Source organism: Dipteris shenzhenensis, chromosome 23 (assembly GCF_047967505.1).
Source record: "Dipteris shenzhenensis isolate YYH24624 ecotype China chromosome 23, Dip_SZ_1.0, whole genome shotgun sequence".
Taxonomy (NCBI): domain Eukaryota; kingdom Viridiplantae; phylum Streptophyta; class Polypodiopsida; order Gleicheniales; family Dipteridaceae; genus Dipteris; species Dipteris shenzhenensis.
The window spans coordinates 3,256,561-3,274,454 of NC_141618.1; the positions used below are offsets into that span (position 1 = coordinate 3,256,561).

At 43.2% G+C, this 17,894-nt stretch overlaps 1 protein-coding gene across 1 annotated transcript; it reads left to right on the plus strand.

Annotated features, from left to right (window-relative positions):
• Nucleotides 1-944: 944 nt before the first annotated feature.
• Nucleotides 945-2,252, plus strand: LOC147886874 (uncharacterized). The gene has a single exon (XM_087394067.1). It carries the CDS (start codon nucleotides 945-947, stop codon nucleotides 2,250-2,252), a length of 1,308 nt encoding a protein of 435 aa, XP_087250193.1.
• Nucleotides 2,253-17,894: the final 15,642 nt, after the last annotated feature.

Here is a 17,894-nt window from a genome sequence, read left to right on the forward strand (position 1 = left end):
CTTTTTGCACATGGCGACATGGCCTTTGGCTAAGTTGCACATGAAGCCTACGTAGGGCCATGTTTGTCCTTGGTCTTTGGCTAAGTCTCACATGAAGCTTTTTGCACTGTCGTGGCTAGATGGGCGACATGGCCTTTGGCTAAGTTGCACATGAAGCCTACGTAGGGCCATGTTTGTCCTTGGTCTTTGGCTAAGTCTCACATGAAGCTTTTTGAACTGTCGTGGCTAGATGGGCGACATGGCCTTTGGCTAAGTTGCACATGAAGCCTACGTAGGGCCATGCTTGTCCTTTACGAAGTGGCTCATGAGTCATGGGGCCAGGAGGACACCCTTCATGAACTCCCGGTGGACAACACAACACATGGGTCCACTTGAAACCAGCATGGTCTTTCCAAAGCAAGCCTAATGGACGTTTCAAAGAATGTTGAACTGTTTGCCGGCAAATTTCATTGGTTAACATCCACATATGACAAGAAACCAATGATGAAAGAGATTCGGCAAATGCAACACAGCACGCCTATTAAACTACGCCAGGCGAACCCCTTAGCTCCCAAGCTTACGTACCACTGAAAGACCCTCGGAGACTCGGGAGTCGGAGGGTCTCTTCTTGCCTTTTTTGTTCTTTTGAAAGTCTCTTCTTGGTCCCTGTAATAAACCCCTCCTACTCTGACGTAGAAACATTGCAAGGCTCTTAGAAACACGTGCAGCTTGTCACATAGCTGAATGCTCATCACCGAGAACGAAAACATGGGAAGGGCAATTCGCAACACATTGTAAGTTGTTGACATCTTCTTAGCGCGGGGAGAGTACCACTCCAAGGAAGCCAACGTTGAACCGATCTCTGGCCGACGTCTCGAGCTTTAGCGGGTTTTCAGTTCTCCCTCTCTCTTTGCAGGACGTATGCATCCCGAGTCGTTCGCGTTGCTGCCTTTCATTTTCTATACATGGATCGTGAGGTTGTTTCGTCGGCTTTGACGAAAAGAACTCTCAGGCTTCTTCCTGCCATCATTGTGCTAAATGAGAAGTATTTCCCTCAATCAGAGACAGCTGCAGCTAAAGTCGGGGCAACCTCATTTGCATTGTCCGCGGCAACGTGTCTACGAGATGCAGGACTCTTCGCCGGGATGATTTTGTATCGGAGACGGGAGGAAATCTACGAGCCCATCATCGAGTTGGCCGCTAGAAACGGCACTGTCTGTTTGGTCCTCTCGTTCAACTTCCTCATGGAGAAGGCAAAAGTCAAGGCAGCCATCCGATCTGCCGCACTGCGACTGGCTGGGGTATACCCCATGCTATACTACCAGACGGATACCCTTCTCGGCTACCATCCGGACGGCATCCCCTGTTGTGTAACCCATCATGGCCCCTTCGTTGCTGATTTTGTGCAGCACTACTCTGTGGACGACGCTTGTGTAGCTTTCGGTAGCGCCGACAAGGCGACGCACCTCATGCGTCAACAACAGGTGGGACTCCACTACTTGTTGCAGCAGAAGGACATGTTCGTCCTGCAGCACTCATATTTGCAGCGCAAATTTCTTCTCCGGTGCGGCATGGATCCTAACCGCATTCGTCGGCTAAGACCTCCGATCCAGACATCCACAGGCTTTGACTTGGGATGTTTTTTCGATCAGAAACTCGCCGACTTTGTCGAATCGAACGAGCTGCTTCTCTTCACGGCCGTTGCTCGCCTGGACTTCTTCAAGAACCTGGAGCTTCTTGTGGACGCTGGGGTGGAGCTTCTCAAGCGAGGGATTCGGGTAAGGGTCCTGCTCGCGGGTGGAGATGCCGACGATGACGGTCTCAGAGCAGGCATACTTCGAAGGGTGCCGTCGCGCTATGCTCAACAGTTCATGGCGGTGGAGAAGCTGGCCAAGGACAGCTTATACTCGCTATTTTGCAGGGCAAGGGACAAGGGGGTGTTTGTGTGCTCTTCGAGGTACGAGACGCTGGGGATAACACCGCTGGAGGCAGCACTGAATGGGGTAAATACGCTGATAGTGGATTCTCAGCAGGTGGAAGCGTCCAAATTCTTTCCACAGGGGAATAGATTTGAAGCAACGGCGGGAGAATTGGCAGAGGTGGTGGCGAAACTGCATGGAAAGGAGATGGGGGTGGAGGGGGAAGCCTTACGTCGCCATATGAAGAAGCTCATGTCGGAGGAGATGTTTGGAGTGGACCTCCTAGTGGCCTGGTCTCACTTCTCAGACATCATCTCCAGTCGCCATCTTCCTCCTCCCCTCACCTATGATTAGGAGTTTGCAGAAGTATTTCTCATGCATTCTTTGGCATGGTTAAACTTGCCCATTTTGGCCTTCGAAGTTCTCAGAGACTCTTCGCTCAAATTATTTTGTGGGATTTTATTTTTTGGCCTGTCATTCACGGAAGGTCACATTAAATTATTTTGTGGGATTTTATTTTTTCCATCCACCCTTGGAAAACTAAGTTATAAATGTTTGTGATGATATGGGCTTCCTTTAAATGTTTTTGACATTTACAAGGCATGAATGCTATTTATCTTTTTCACTTATAGTTTTTAAAAGATTTGTAAACCAAATATACTCATTGTAATGCCTTATATTTGAATTTGTGTAGAGGCATGGAAATTTTGTTCTAGACTCACAACCGAATGCTTGGGTAAAAAACCAAGTTGATTAAAAAACCCTACTTATATGGAGGAGAGGGTTTGATTGACTTCGTTGGATCATTTGATCCAGATGGGTAGAGGGTTCTATTAGATTTAAGATAGTCCAATTTCATGCTAGCAGTTGGATCAGATGCTTGACGTCTCTAGGGAGTTTGTGTCATGAAGTTACTAGAACAATGGGAGTTGCTCATTTCTCTTAGGTCTTGGCTTTCGACAGTGAGGAGTAGAGAGCTGAATAGAAGAAGGTTCCAAAGATTGAGTCTTTCTCACATGCCTCATTGGCATAGGTACTTATTTGTTTGATTGAGGGATGAATTTTTTGCATTAGTTTTGTTAATAAGTGAAACTTTATCAAGCTTGTGAAAATTTGTATGCTCCCATAAAAATATGAAGTTCATACGTTCGCTTGGATTTGAAACTAGATTTTAAAAAAAGGTAACTTTAGCCTTCAATATTATAAAATGATAAATGAAATCCATGAAAATTTGCCAAATTTATATATAGAAAATATTTTTTTAAAGATTTGTGAGTATACTATGTACACTTTTAGGAAACTTTGCGCGTATACTAAAATTTACTATTCGATTCAGCCCCCTTTCGACCACATTTCATGTCTTTGGATATCTTCTTGGCCCCCTTAGTGACTAGAAAAAATTCTATAGTGACCAGAAAAAGCTTATTGGTGGTATGAGTCATCATAGACCCAACCCATTGCAAAGTTTAGTACTACTTAGATAACCATGGGATAACATTTCACTATCCTTCTCCTCTATCGAGCCTCAAACCCCTGAGCTAATTTTGGATCTTTTTATGGAAAAAAATGGGCAAGGCAATCCCAAATAAGTCCAATTTATGGTTACATGAGAGAGGGTGTGCCCCATCCCCATGGATGAATGTGGGGCCACTTGCTACTAGTTAGGACAAGATAAGAAAACATCCCAAGACAATTTGACAAGTACACTAAATGATAGCATGGTATCACATTGGAGATGTCTATTCCTAGGACGCCAACTCCCTTTAATAACAAAACCTATCAAAATCTTGAGTATGAGATGAATTTAACAATATGCCATGAGTAGAAATTATTCAAATTAACATGCTCATGTTCTACACTAAAAGAGCTTCAAATATGTCTTTACACCTTGAAATTTGGGTAACCCATGAAAAAGTTACATTAGTTTGAAAGGAGATGGGTCTTCATATTTTAGTGTATTTTTTGTTTTACTCCCCCTCATCCAAAAGACCCCCCCCCTTGGGCCTCACATATTATGAAAAATATGTATAAATCTTAAAATCTTGCATATTTTTCAAGGTATATATCTTATATTTTGTGGGAGGGGGGACATGAAATTTTCATATTTTTCCCTTGCATATTTGAAATTTTTAAAGGGAATTCGTGCATATTATCTATGGACCTTGTTCCCCCATACTTGAATTTTGGATAAGGGTAGTAACATATTACATATGTGTTGGCATCCTAGGTGTCTATTCAACCATAGACATTAAAATATATTAATCCATACGATTGGAACTAATCAAGAATGGACCCGATTTTTAAGATTAAGAGAGAGTACTAGAAGAAATGTAGTAATAGGATATTGACATTGTAGGGAACTATATCCATAGTTATACATAAGCAATAAGTAGATCCTTAGCAAGAAGAATAGAACTTGGGGGGTCATTCACAAATATATAAGAATAGGACGTGGGTTCAATCGAAGGGATTTTCAAACTCATTTTTTAACATACTTTTTATAGACAAAAGGGTATCATTTAAAAGGGGTATTCAAGATTGAATAGAAAAAGGGTGTGTTTTATTCATGGAAAATTCATAGATAAGCTTGAATTAAAAAATTACCTTTTTTAAATTTAAAATACATACTTTTAAATTTAAAAATGCGGTCTAACATCCTAAACCCCAAAAAACATGTTCTTTACACGGACTGTCTGTAAAGAATGAGGGAGAGAGATAGGAGACTCAAGTGTAGCTTTCTTCACAACACACAAAAGAGAGAGGACACAAGGTTGGAGGGTGAAGCCTTTCTTCACTTTTGCACACAACAACAATACAATAGAAGAGGGAAATACCCTATATGTCAAAACCTAGAATACGTGGTTCATATGTGAACCCAAACCAAAAACATACGTGGTAGTCTAACTACACCACGAGTGCAACTATCATAGGCGGTGACATAAATGATAGTCATCCAGGAGATATATCGGGGGTAGAGCTTGATATCTCAACACTCCCCCTCAAGCTCAAATTCATCTCACGTACACCAAGCAAGCTCCTAAATCTGCGAAGCTTCTCGGTACCCAATGCCTTCGTAAAAATATCAGCCACCTGCTCCTCAGTGCTGACATAGACAAGATCAATCTCACCAGCTAGAACCTTCTCTCTCACAAAGTGATAATGCACCTCAATGTGCTTCGTTCTAGCATGATAAATTGGGTTATTAGCAAGCATGATGCTGCTAATGTTGTCACAATGAATGACAACTGCTGCATGAATTGACTGTCCCATATCTGCAAGTAGCTTCCGTAACCAAGCTACCTCACATGCAGCCATTGCTGCACCCCTGTACTCAGCCTCTGTGCTCGACAAGGCAACTGTTGGCTGCTTCTTGCTGCTCCAACTGATGGCACCACTCCCAAGGGAAAACATAAAACCACTAGTAGATCTCCTGTCTGAGACACTACCAGCCCAGTCAGCATCTGTGTATCCATGTACCTGTAATGCACACCCAGCTTCATAAAACAGTCCATAATGCAATGTGGACTTCACATACTGCAGTATGCGCCTAGCCGCATCCAAATGTGGCTTCCTCGGTGCCTGCATAAACTGACTCACCAGCCCCATAGCATAGCTCAAATCTGGTCTGGTTATAGTCATGTAAATCAAGCTGCCTACTATGCGCCTGTACATAGTAATATCTTCAAGAAGCTCACCTGTCTCTGCATTGAGCTTCACATTCTGCTCCAATGGAACAGAGATAGGCTTACAGCCTGTCATCCCATATTTGGACAGCATGTCCAAACCGTATTGCCTTTGCAATAGCCATATCCCACTCGGGGATCTAATAACCTCAATGCCCAAGAAGTAACGCAGCTCTCCCAAATCCTTCATCTCAAATTTCTGCTTCAACAGCAGCTTCACTTCATTAATGTCTGCATCACTATCACCTGTAATAATCAAGTCATCAACATAGATGACTACAAGCACAATTCCTCTGTTTGTCCTTTTCACATAAAGTGAAAAATCTGAATTGGAAATCTGAAATCCAATAGTGACAAGATATTGCCCTATCTTGTCTGACCATGCCCTCGGCGCCTGTTTTAAGCCATACAAGGCTTTGCGCAACCTGCATACAAAATCGGGGTGTGAATTATCCTCATAACCTTCTGGCTACATCATATAAACCTCTTCCTGCAAATCACCATGCAAGAAGGCATTTTTCACATCCATCTGATGCAAAGACCATCCCTTTGCAGCAGCCATAGCAATTACTGCTCTCACAGTTGCCATCCTTGCAACTGGGCTGAAAGTTTCCTCATAGTCAATTCCATATGTCTGCGCAAAACCTTTGGCAACCAATCTTGCCTTGTACCTGCTAACAGACCCATCAGCATTGTGCTTTACTTTGTAAACCCACTTGCAGCCAATAGCCTTCTTATCATGAGGCAAAGGCATCAAATCCCAAGTGTGGTTTGCATCCAAGGCAGCCATCTCTTCATCCATAGCTGCTTCCCAATTTTTATGCCCTGCTGCATCCTCAAAACATGTGGGCTCTGGCTCCTCTAGAACCTTGACCATATAAGCATACTGATGTGCTGTATACCCATCATATCTCAGCCTGTCAACTGGATACTTAATACGAGTGGACCTCCGTACAACTGGATCAGTTGCAGGAGTCTTTAAATCATGCCTGCTTTTCCTTGCACCAGGTGTAACAACAGAAGGAATCCCAAGTTCCTCATCAAGGCTCATTTCAGAGCCACTTGACTCTCCATCAACATGAGAGCTACCAGCAGACACATCAAACACTGGAGCATGGTCCACTTTTTCTTTTCCCTTATGTGATACCTGCACAACACTATCAGGACTGCCATGTGACGATTCACTAGATCTCAATCTCCCTGTCCATGCATTAGATCCACTAGTAGAGGACTCTCTGGGTCCACTCAAGGCTTGAGATTGCTGCTCTGGATTTATTGCAGCATTCCCATTTCCTGCATCTGCATCTCCTACCATAACAGTTGGTGCATACCAGCTGCTCATTTCATCAAAAACAACATCTCTGCTCACTTGCATTTTGCGGGTGGAAGGGTTATAACAGCGATACCCTTTCTGGTGCAGAGCATATCCAATAAAGATGCATTTTTCTGCCTTTGGATCCAGCTTTGTTCTCTTCTCATCAGGAACATGAACATAAGCTATGCAACCAAATACCTTCAAGTGAGAAATATCTGGTTTTTGGCCTGTATACATTTCTTCAGGCGTCATGCCATGGACAGCTGCAGTGGGGGTTCTGTTCATAATATAAACAGTAGTTGCTACTGCTTCAGCCCAAAAATAATCAGGCATGTTTTTCTCATTTAGGATCGCCCGTCCTACCTCTGCAATATGCATGTTCTTCCTTTCTGCAACCCCATTCTGCTGAGGGGTAGACCTGCATGAGTACTTCCTTTGAATTCCCTGTTCTTTCAGATATTCACAAAATTCTTCTGAAAAGTACTCTCCCCCTCCATCAGATCTTAGCACTTTAATATGCACACCTTTCTCTTTTTCAACCATGGCCTTAAAAGCCTTGAAATGGCTGAACACTTCACTTTTGTGCTTCATAAAATAAATCCACACCTTCCTAGTGTAGTCATCAATAAACGTCACATAATAATGGCATCCACCAATAGAAGCAGCTTTGGTTGTCCAAACATCTGAATGGATCACTTCCAAAGGTCTTTTGCTCACCTTAGCATTTTTGGGAAATGCATGTCTGGCCTGCTTACCCATTTGGCATGCTTCACATACCTTTTGCATTCCCTCAACTCTGAATTTAGGCAAACCTGCAACAATGTTTTTCGTTTGCATAGATTTCAGCCTTTGTATATTCACGTGCCCAATGCGCTTGTGCCATATCTCAATATTTGCAATGACACCTCTCCCATGTGCAAACATAGCGGCTTTCACCTCAGGCATATCAACATCCAAGGTGAACATTCTGCCATTTTTGTTGCCTTTTGCAACCAAGCGGCACTTATTTTTCAAGTCCTCAACAAGGCATCCATCAGGATTAAATCTAACCTGCAGACCTTGCTCAACCATCTGGCCAACTGAAACCAGGTTCTTAGTGATTTTTGGAACATGAAGTACATCTGCCAAGTACTTCGTTTTGCCATCCTGCATAGCCAATGGCACTTTACCAACCTGCGTAATTGGGTGCGCAGTATCATCACCTGTTTCAACATAACCTGGCTTATCCAAATTTCTAACATCATGAAACCACTCACCATGACTAGTCATGTGGTTAGAGGCACCTGAATCAACATACCAAACATCATTGCAAGCTGCAGCATCTCCTGACATGGAGTTAACCATATGCTGCATCACAAAAAGGTGCTCATTTCTGTCGTCACCATGCCCACTTGATGATGCATAGTTGCTTTGCTGCAACTTCCCACTTTTGATGTCATTCTGCTTTTTATAGCATGTATTCTCCTTGTGTCCAGGCTTTCCACAATAATAGCATTCTGTGCTACTATTTACTTGCTGGTTCCTTTGCCATGAACCATGGCCTCTTTGGCTCCCCCTGCCTCTAGAACTACCACGTCCCCCTCCATAGGACTGGTTTTCCTGTTGTTGCTGCTGGTTCTGATTTCCTGCACGGCCACCAAAACGGCCTCTTCCTCTACCCCTGCCTCTACCTGTATTCGAGTAGAAAGCAGTCTCTTGAGAAGTTGAGGTGGCTGAACCACCATTCCTTTGCTCTTCACTCAGCAAGAGAGCAATAAGTTCCTGAAAATCAGGAAATGTTTCACGGACTCCAATGGATGTCCGAAACTGTGCATAATCTTTCCCAAGACCATTCAAGGTCACGGACACTAAGTCCTCATCATCAACAGGTGCTCCAATGGAGGCAAGAGAATCTGCAAGGCCTTTCACCTTCAAGGAATACTCATTTATATTCATATTTTTCCTTTGCACATTGTGCAACTCCTGCTTTAGCTGCATCTTTCGTGCTTTGGTATTTGTGCTATACAGCTTCACCAATGTATCCCATGCCTCCTTAGGCGTCTCTACATCCTGTATATGCACAATCATAGAATCTGAAATGCTAACAGATAGCCAATACAAGCATTTTCTGGCTTTTTCATGCCATTCCTTAAAGGCCTTCAATTCAGCAGGAGTGGGAGCAGCACCCAAAACTGGTTCTGCAGTTTCACCACTGATGTACTCCCAAACTCCCTTTCCCATAAGGAAGTTTGTCATCCTGAACTTCCATGCTTGGAAGTTGTTCTTGTCAAGCTTCTCACTGACAATGGTAGACAGATTCTCAGACATTTTACAAATCACGAATTGCAACAGCAACCTGTAAACACAGCAAATGCCTCACAAGTGCAAATAGCAAAACTTCTGCAAAAAGCCTCCAGATCTGCAACACTGACGAAAGTGGTATTTCACCACACAGTCACTTCCTAGTGACGATTTTGCATCAACAGGCAACAGGCATGAATTTGCAACTCCCAATATCTCTGCACACAGGCATACGATGCAATTTCTGTGGCACCTTTCCACCGACTAGCCGCGCAGTGGTCGCACGGCGAAAAACAGGGCCTTTTTTTGAGTGCCTGCGAAGAACTTCTGCCTTCAAAATGGGCTCCGAAACGGCCTCAAATCAGAAAAATAAAGTCACCGAGGGCTTTGCCTGCACCCGCAGCATATACTATGCTCTCGCCACACCGCGAAGGGCCTCTCAATCTGAAACAATGCACTCCTGCACTTCTGGCTATGCTACCTGTAGAGATTTGCTCCCAAATTCGAAATAGGAAAGCAACACTGGTCCTCTTACCAGGACACCACAAACTTGGCTTGCTTTCTTGAGCTCCTTACCACGAACAAGGCTCTGATACCATGTAAAGAATGAGGGAGAGAGATAGGAGACTCAAGTGTAGCTTTCTTCACAACACACAAAAGAGAGAGGACACAAGGTTGGAGGGTGAAGCCTTTCTTCACTTTTGTACACAACAACAATACAATAGAAGAGGGAAATACCCTATATGTCAAAACCTAGAATACGTGGTTCATATGTGAACCCAAACCAAAAACATACGTGGTAGTCTAACTACACCACGAGTGCAACTATCATAGGCGGTGACATAAATGATAGTCATCCAGGAGATATATCGGGGGTAGAGCTTGATATCTCAACACTGTCAACCAAGAGCGTTCTGTGCAGTTTGTCCTCATATCGTGTGGTAAGTGCCTATGGACATCCCACGGTATAGAACCATACCAAGTGGTATTAGGGACCTTGCACAGTCCCACACCAATAGTATGCAGTTTTTTCTAGGGCTTCATGAGACACCGTTGCGTGACGTGCCATACCACGCGGTGTCTATCATGTCAACATGTGTGTCATCATGGCGTTTTTGTCAAAACTGCTTCCATGGTAGGTCTCTCATTTGGATCAACCCTCCATAGCGATTTTTCACAATCCGCGACACCAATAGTGTGCAGTTTTTTCTAGGGCTTCATGAGACACCGCTGCGTGACGTGCCACACCACGTGGTGTCTATCATGTCAACACGTGTCATCATGGCGTTTTTATCAAAACTGCTTCCATGGTAGGTCTCTCCTTTGGATCAGCCCACAACAAGACAAAGCACACATAGACACGCGCACAGACGCGTTTCATGAACTAAATAAAAAATTTATGGGCGCGTCTATCTCCGCGTCTATTTTCACGTCTAGAGACCCACGTCTAATTGTGCGTCTATATATCAGACACACGTGCATATAGACATGCAGTTAGATGCATAGATAGACGCGCTTATAAACGCGTTTATAGACGGACATATAGACGCAAGTCAAACAGACAGACGTGCATATAAACGCATTTTTAAACGCACTGATAGATGCGCTTTTTTTTTTTTTTTTAATTTATAGAATATTGTGTATGTTGTGTATGCTATATAGTTACAAGAATCCCATATCCACATTGTGTAATTCAATTCTTACAGCCAACCGCATTTAATTACAATTCCAAATAAAACATTACAACTCCAAAACGCAATAAAATTGAAAGCTCAAAAAGTGCTTGTATATACATATAGCACGAAGCTAAGCCATGTCATGTGGCTTCAAGTACAAAAAATAAGAGGAGTGTATATACAAGAGGCACAAAGCCAAGCCAGTGGCTTTAAGTACAAAAAAGAGTAGCTAGCACTACTTATACGACTAATCTATATTCTCCAGGTCCTCGCTCCTTTCCACGCTCCCTTTTGCACTCCCTTCTGTGCCTCCTTCCTCCTCTTCCTCATCGTCTTGTGCACGGGCCTGTAAACAAGGGATAACATATATCAATGTATGAAAAATCAAATCTTTACTTATAATTTTGGCATTATTTAATTACTTTCAAATACTTGGGGGGGTGCTCCAGTAGCTCGGGTATACTGCTCCTCAGTAATAAACCCGTCATCATAGAAGTGCCTCCATGTATCTCCTCTGCGATGGTGGCAGTGGTAGGCTATCTCCGGGGCATAAGATGGCTGTGCTGACTCTGCTAGGGTGATCTCAGGCGATGTGGGATGGCTTGGAGTCTATAGTGCCGACTCCTGGGGAGTGTTTAGAGTACCCGTCATATACCCATATAACTCCGCAGGACTAGGAGGGTGCCCTAAAAGGTTATATAAGTCCTTCCAAATAGATTCCCGGGGATCAGGTGAGCTAGAAGCGCTTCCTGGCCACATGTTGAACTGGAAAAAAGAAAAAAAATCTATTACTGATGAGCTGAGAAGAAAGGGGAAGAAAAGAGAGGTTTACTGTCAGAGCGCATCTATAGATGTGCCTGATTTGCACGTCTATAGACGCGTCTAACAGAGCATCTAACTCCTCGTCCAACAGAGCATCTAGCACAGCGTCTAACAGAGCATCTAATAGACCGTCTAAAGGAGCGTCTAACAGAGCATCTATAGACGCGTCTGTCTGTGTTTGCAACAAGCCAGACGCGCGGTTAGACGCGCTTGTAGACACGCTTTTAGATGCGCCCTGAGACGCGCCTATAGACGCGCTCCGCCGACAGACGAGATTTCTAAAAAGTAGAAAAGGACATTGTGCCCAACACAAAAACGTGACACTGATACCCAGATCATGCGCTTCTTGGATATGAGAAAGTACAAAACTGGAGAGAGAAAACTTCCAAACAAGATCAACTGCAAAAAGACTTACTTGGATAGAGGTATGGAAGGTTCTTCTTTCTTTTTCAAAGTTGCTTCTTCTCCTTGTTCGTCCTCCTCTCCTTTAAGCTTAGAAGTAAGTGTGGGTGCCTTTCTCGTGAGTGTAAGCTTGGAAGTAAGTATGGGAGCCTCCCTCTTAAGCTTCGAAACTATGGATCTGCTAATAAAGAAGGAAGCAAGCCGCGCGAAGTTTAAGTAATGTGAAGAAAAGCAAAGCGAGCGGCGCACCAAAAAGCAGGTTTAAAAGCCGCGTCTATAGTCGCATCTAATAGCGCATCTATAGGCACGTCCAAATACACAGAGTAGATGCGTGTTTAGACGCGCCATTAAATGCGATGTTAGACGCGACTATAGACGCGGCGATAGACGCAACACAGAGTTTCAATTAAACATTTGAAGAAGAGTAAATTTGGTGGGTTGTTTGTTTGTAGGCTGTCTCCATCTTCAACAAGTAGCTCCAGTGAGGATGAATCCCTCCGTATCCACCATCGCGAAATGTGGTTGGAGCAAAAAGTCAAATGTCTGTGTGATTGATGTCGAGGAAACATGTATCGTGCATGCAGGATTACACTCAATCATATCTCAAAGTATGGAGAATGGGATGTGACCGTAAACGGGGTAAGGGTTTGTAAGTTAAGGTCGATTGAGGTACCTATGGGTGTTCATATGTTTGAGTTATGATCCCATTTTAATTTGATACAAGATGCAGTGCCACACCCGCATATGTTACCCTATGCCCGTCGTGAAGAGGCAAAGCGTCAGCGATATGAGGTGGGATCTTCAGGAGGGACCGTTACGGATGCATGGAGTGATGGTGATAGTAGCCCTCCGCCATTACCTCATGAAGCCATGGAGGAGGAGGTGTTTGATGATATGGTGCGGGATTTATATGTCCATCAAGGGAGGGATAATAGCATGGAGCAGGATGATCTTTTTACCGCAGCATCGATTCCACTGTTTGAGGGGTGCACATTCTCTGTTCTACGTGCCTCCCTTGAGTTACTAAACTTGCAAACCATCTATGGATGGAGAAATGCAAGTTTGAATGCATTACTCAAGTAAGCTTTAAAGTTGATTTTGTAAACATGGTGAATTATGCTAGTGGGTCAATTACTCGAATGCTTTTCCTCATTTATGGTCTTCACGTGCAGGCTATTGTGTAAAATGCTTCCAAGGGAGAATAAACTACCGACCTCAAGAGATATGGCAAGGCAACATGTGACCTCTCTTGGAGGATTAGATTACAAGCGCATCCATGCATGTGTCAATGATTGTGTTTTGTTTCGTGGACTACATAAGGATGCAAGAGAGTGTCCTACTTGTGGAGAGGCAAGATATAGAGCAAATCTCAAAACCTTGGACGTGCCTCGTAAGGTATTGTGACATTTTCCCATAATCCCTCGCATCCAACATATGTTCAAGTGCAAATCTATTGCAGAGCTCATGTCATGGCATTCCTCCCATCGATCAACGGATGGCAAGTGGAGAACTCCCGCAGACTCTCCTGCGTGGAAGCATATTGAAGACACATGGCCAAGCTTCAAGGAAGAACCTAGGAGCTTGAGACTTGGATTGGGTATGGACATTGGGTATGGACGGTGTGAACCCATTTGGTCTCAAAAGCATGTCTTACAGTGTATGGCCAGTGGTATTGGTGAATTACAATCTTCCACCCTCTATGGCTATTAAGAAAGGACATGTCATGCTGTCCCTTCTAATTCCAGGGAAACATAAAGTCAAAAACCTTGATGTTTATTTGGAGCCTTTGATTGATGAGCTAGAGATACTTTGGAGAGGTATCGAGGTGCATGATGTGAGTAGGCCTCCCTCGTCATGAGACTTCAACTGCAAACCAGTCTTGATGTGGACGATGCATGACTTCCCAGGCTATGGCGAGTGTTCAGGTAAGCATTGCATTTTTTAATTATGAATAGGCGAAGGATGTGGCACCCTAAACCCACCTCCCACTCTTAATTGCATCTATTGTTCAGGTCTCACTACATCGGGTTACCATGCATGTCCTATTTGTGGTCCTTCGCTAGTTGCCTCACGGGCAGACGCATTGAATAAGGTCATCTATGAGAATCACCATCGATTTCTCCCACTTGATCATCCTAGATATGTTGCCCCTTGGAATGAAGTCCTCTTACAATCACTCACCGTGGGAGATTGGATGAGAATTTGGGACGGTTCCATGACTCCTCCACCACTTGGCATGAGCCGGTAAGGGTTTGTAACTATTGGCTGGAAGTAAAGATTGGCTATATTGGCTGAAAGTAAAGATTGCACGCTAACACTTTATTTTGTTTAGATACTCCATCTTTTATTGTTTACCATATTGGTCCCACCTCAAGATCAATCACCTGCTTGATCCCATGCATATCTTCAAGAATGTGGCATCTAGCATTTGGAGCATTTGAATGGGACACGAGATTCGGCAGGCATAAGGGAGGATCTACGTACCACAGGGAGGATGCGTGAAGCTTGGCCTCAAGAGAGACCAAATGGGCTTGTTTTTTTACCTCGTGCACCGTGGATGTTATCAAAGCTAGAGATGGCGATGGTGAAGTGCACTATTACTACAATTCGTACTCCCACTGGATGCATGAGGTGTTTGAAGGGAGCCTTTACAAAGAGCAAGAAAAGAGGTGTAGACCAATTATATGGCTTGAAATCTCATGATTGGCACAAGATGCTCCAAGTAATTATTTGATATGCATAATATCTTTTTCCTTTCAAATTTGTGAGTGAATAGCTATAACCAACTAATCAACCACCTCCTCGCAGGTTTAGTTCATACTACCTACTAGCATTTCATGTAGTGCATCGAAGGACGTGAAAGATTGTATTTACAAGATGGGCGAGCTTGTGAGCTATGTGAGCTCAAAGGAAATAGATCCCACCATGCTTGAGAATGCTCGAGTTATGTCAGTGGAGGCGGTTTGTTTAGTGGAGGAGACATTTCCGCGTTCTATTCTCATAAGCCAACTACATCTCATAGTACATTTAGTGGATGAGATTGCTATATGCGGTACTATACATGCACGATGGTTGTTCTTCCTCGAGCACTTCATGAAGACCTTGAAGGGCTTCGTGAGACAAAATGCAAGACCCAAAGGTAGCATGGCCGAGGATTGGTTGGTACAAGAGTCACTTGTATATATTTCTGAGTTTCTTGTTGATGTGGATAGCTCTCTCCCACGACTATGGAGAGATGATGAAGACCTAAGGATGACCTCTATTGTGCCTCAAGGGAAAGGATGCAATAAAGTAATAGACACGGAGTTGCATAATAGTATCAACCTCTTTTGCATGCTTAATAGTGATGTGATGAAAAGATGGGTGACAAGATACGAGGATGCAAAGGCAAGAAAATCATTTTATAAGTGCTTGAACTTCTTCAAAATAAAGAACACCCAAAAATTAAACCACTCACAAGCAACATGCAACACCATTAATTGTAATGTTTCACTACAAGGTACAAGCCGGTTTTTGATGGAAATATATATCCTTTTTTACACTAAAAAGTTTTTTTTAACTAGCACAAAGGTTCATATTTACGTCGTTATTAATGTCAAAAAACATGCATTGTTATATAAGCATTAGTATATAATGACACAAGTAAATGTTGGTATATACCGACATTGTTAAAGAGTCGGTATATACTGACCCTTAACAAAACTTTTTAAAAAAATTTAGTGGGGCAAAACAGGGCTTGTTGTGGCCCCATTCTACCCCACTAATGTTTATTTTTTTGCATTACAAAAGAATGTTTACAAGCAAATAAGCGAGATAAAACTCTCAAACCTTGTTTGTTACAAAATGTCCCTTGTAAAAAAGGTGATACAAAATTTCTCAAGCGAGCCTACAGACAAAAGCATATACATGCCGAAGCGTGTATATTCAACCTTGTTTGTAACAAATTTTTCCTTTTGAAAAAGGTGACACAAAATTGCTCAAATGAGCTAACAGAAAAAAAGCATATACATGCCGAAGTATATACAAACTACTACTAATACTACTACTACTACTGCTCATCCGACTTGTTGGAGTTGCCATCATCGTTGTTGTCTCACTGCCCTGGCCTTCGTGAGGTCTGTGCCTGATCCCTGGCCCTTATTGAAGCTGTCTAAGCCAAATCCCTCAAGGCTTGCCTCCTCGTCATCACCACTCGCCTCCACTAATGGGATGTTCGAGCTTGCACCCTAAGAGTGACCATATTAATTTGAAATTAGATTAAAACTTAAAGAATAAAACAATTTAAAAAGTGACATTACAAGTTGGAGTAGACTTATACTGAGCGAGCAACCACCGCAACCCAATCAACTGCCACTCCTTGTGCCTCCATCTCAATAAACTAGTGCTTTGCTCCTATGCAAAATTTGCATCTCGTCTCTTCGTTTGTGGGAAGGCAACCAATCGCAGATTGCTATGGATCCAAATTATGAGAGTTGGATAAAGTGCATGCAATATTTATAATAAAACAAATATAGCAATAAATTAAATGAGAAGAAGTCGACTTACCAGCCATGCCTCGAACACACCTGTTCTTGCCACTGCCAAGGTACGAAGTACCTACGGTGTCGAACCATCTCCTCCCAGCCCTCCTCTAATTGTCCAACTTTTGGGGGTTGTCTTTATACTCCTTCAAAATCTTCTAGTCAACTTTATCTACCCAGCAAGGTTTATGCTTCTTCGCTGCTATGATGGCAATTTGCAAGATTGACCTACAATGCTTCAAGATAGAACACATGCACTCTTGCATGTAATTGTCTTCAAACTCCCAATTGGAGGGGCTAGGTGTCGTCTTTTCAATTCCTCGATGGCTGCCTTCTTCTTTTTGTCATCCTGGTGCCACTAGTCAATTGTTATGCCACTCTTGAAATGGTGGCTCATCAACCACCTCATGGTGGCCAACACTCCTTTACTCTTTTTATAAAGTCATAGTACAAGCCCTCGGGTGGGGGGTTGGGGGCGGGGGAGTGGGAGTGGGAGTGGTAGTAACAGAGCTAGAGCAAGGCATGGTACCTGTGCGCACTTATAGAGTGATGAGTAGCAGAGGGATGGGAGTGGGAGAGGGCAAGGATCCTGACTGGTACTGGGTCTCATGACCAAGTGGAGATGTGTAGGGATGTGAGTGTGCTGACTCATCTACATCCTTTGAGTTACCACATCAGCCTCAACCCTTCCTACTCTTCCTTCCCTTATGATGGGTACACCCAAGTGATGACCCCTCAGTCGAAGAGGCTAAAGGGAACAACTATCGAGTAGGTCCAGCTATTGATGCCCCTGATCTTCCCCCGAGTGGTGTAGGAATAGCTGAGCTCCTTTGGGACATCAGAGAGAAGAATTTTGTTGCTGCATTGCTCATTTGTGCGGCAAACTCATTAGGAATCCTGAGGAAGCCATGGGTCACTAGCACATGAGTTCTTCGGGGGAATCAAAGTCCTCTAGAGAGTACAGATCATGATGTCTCCTCCTACGTGGGGTTCCATACTCAGAGGACATGTGACATGATGCCATATCTAATTTGGGCAGATTGGACAAATGCAGACACAAACACGATAACAAAAACAAACACAAGAGTAGGTAAGAAAAAGAAAGACAATTTACTACTTCAAACTCAAATTCAATTAAATAAAACCTATGAAAAGACAATTATTTACTTAAGACAATTATGAAAGGACAATTATTTACTTAAGACAAGTGGAATCCAAGAGAGTTTTCATATACAAAAAATATCACAAAAAATAGTATTGTTAAACAAGAGTTCTCATATACAAAAAATATTGCAAAA

Coding starts and splice junctions, on each gene's coding strand:
- LOC147886874 (XM_087394067.1), top strand. CDS start 945: ATGGATCGTGAGGTTGTTTCGTCGGCTTTGACGAAAAGAACTCTCAGG.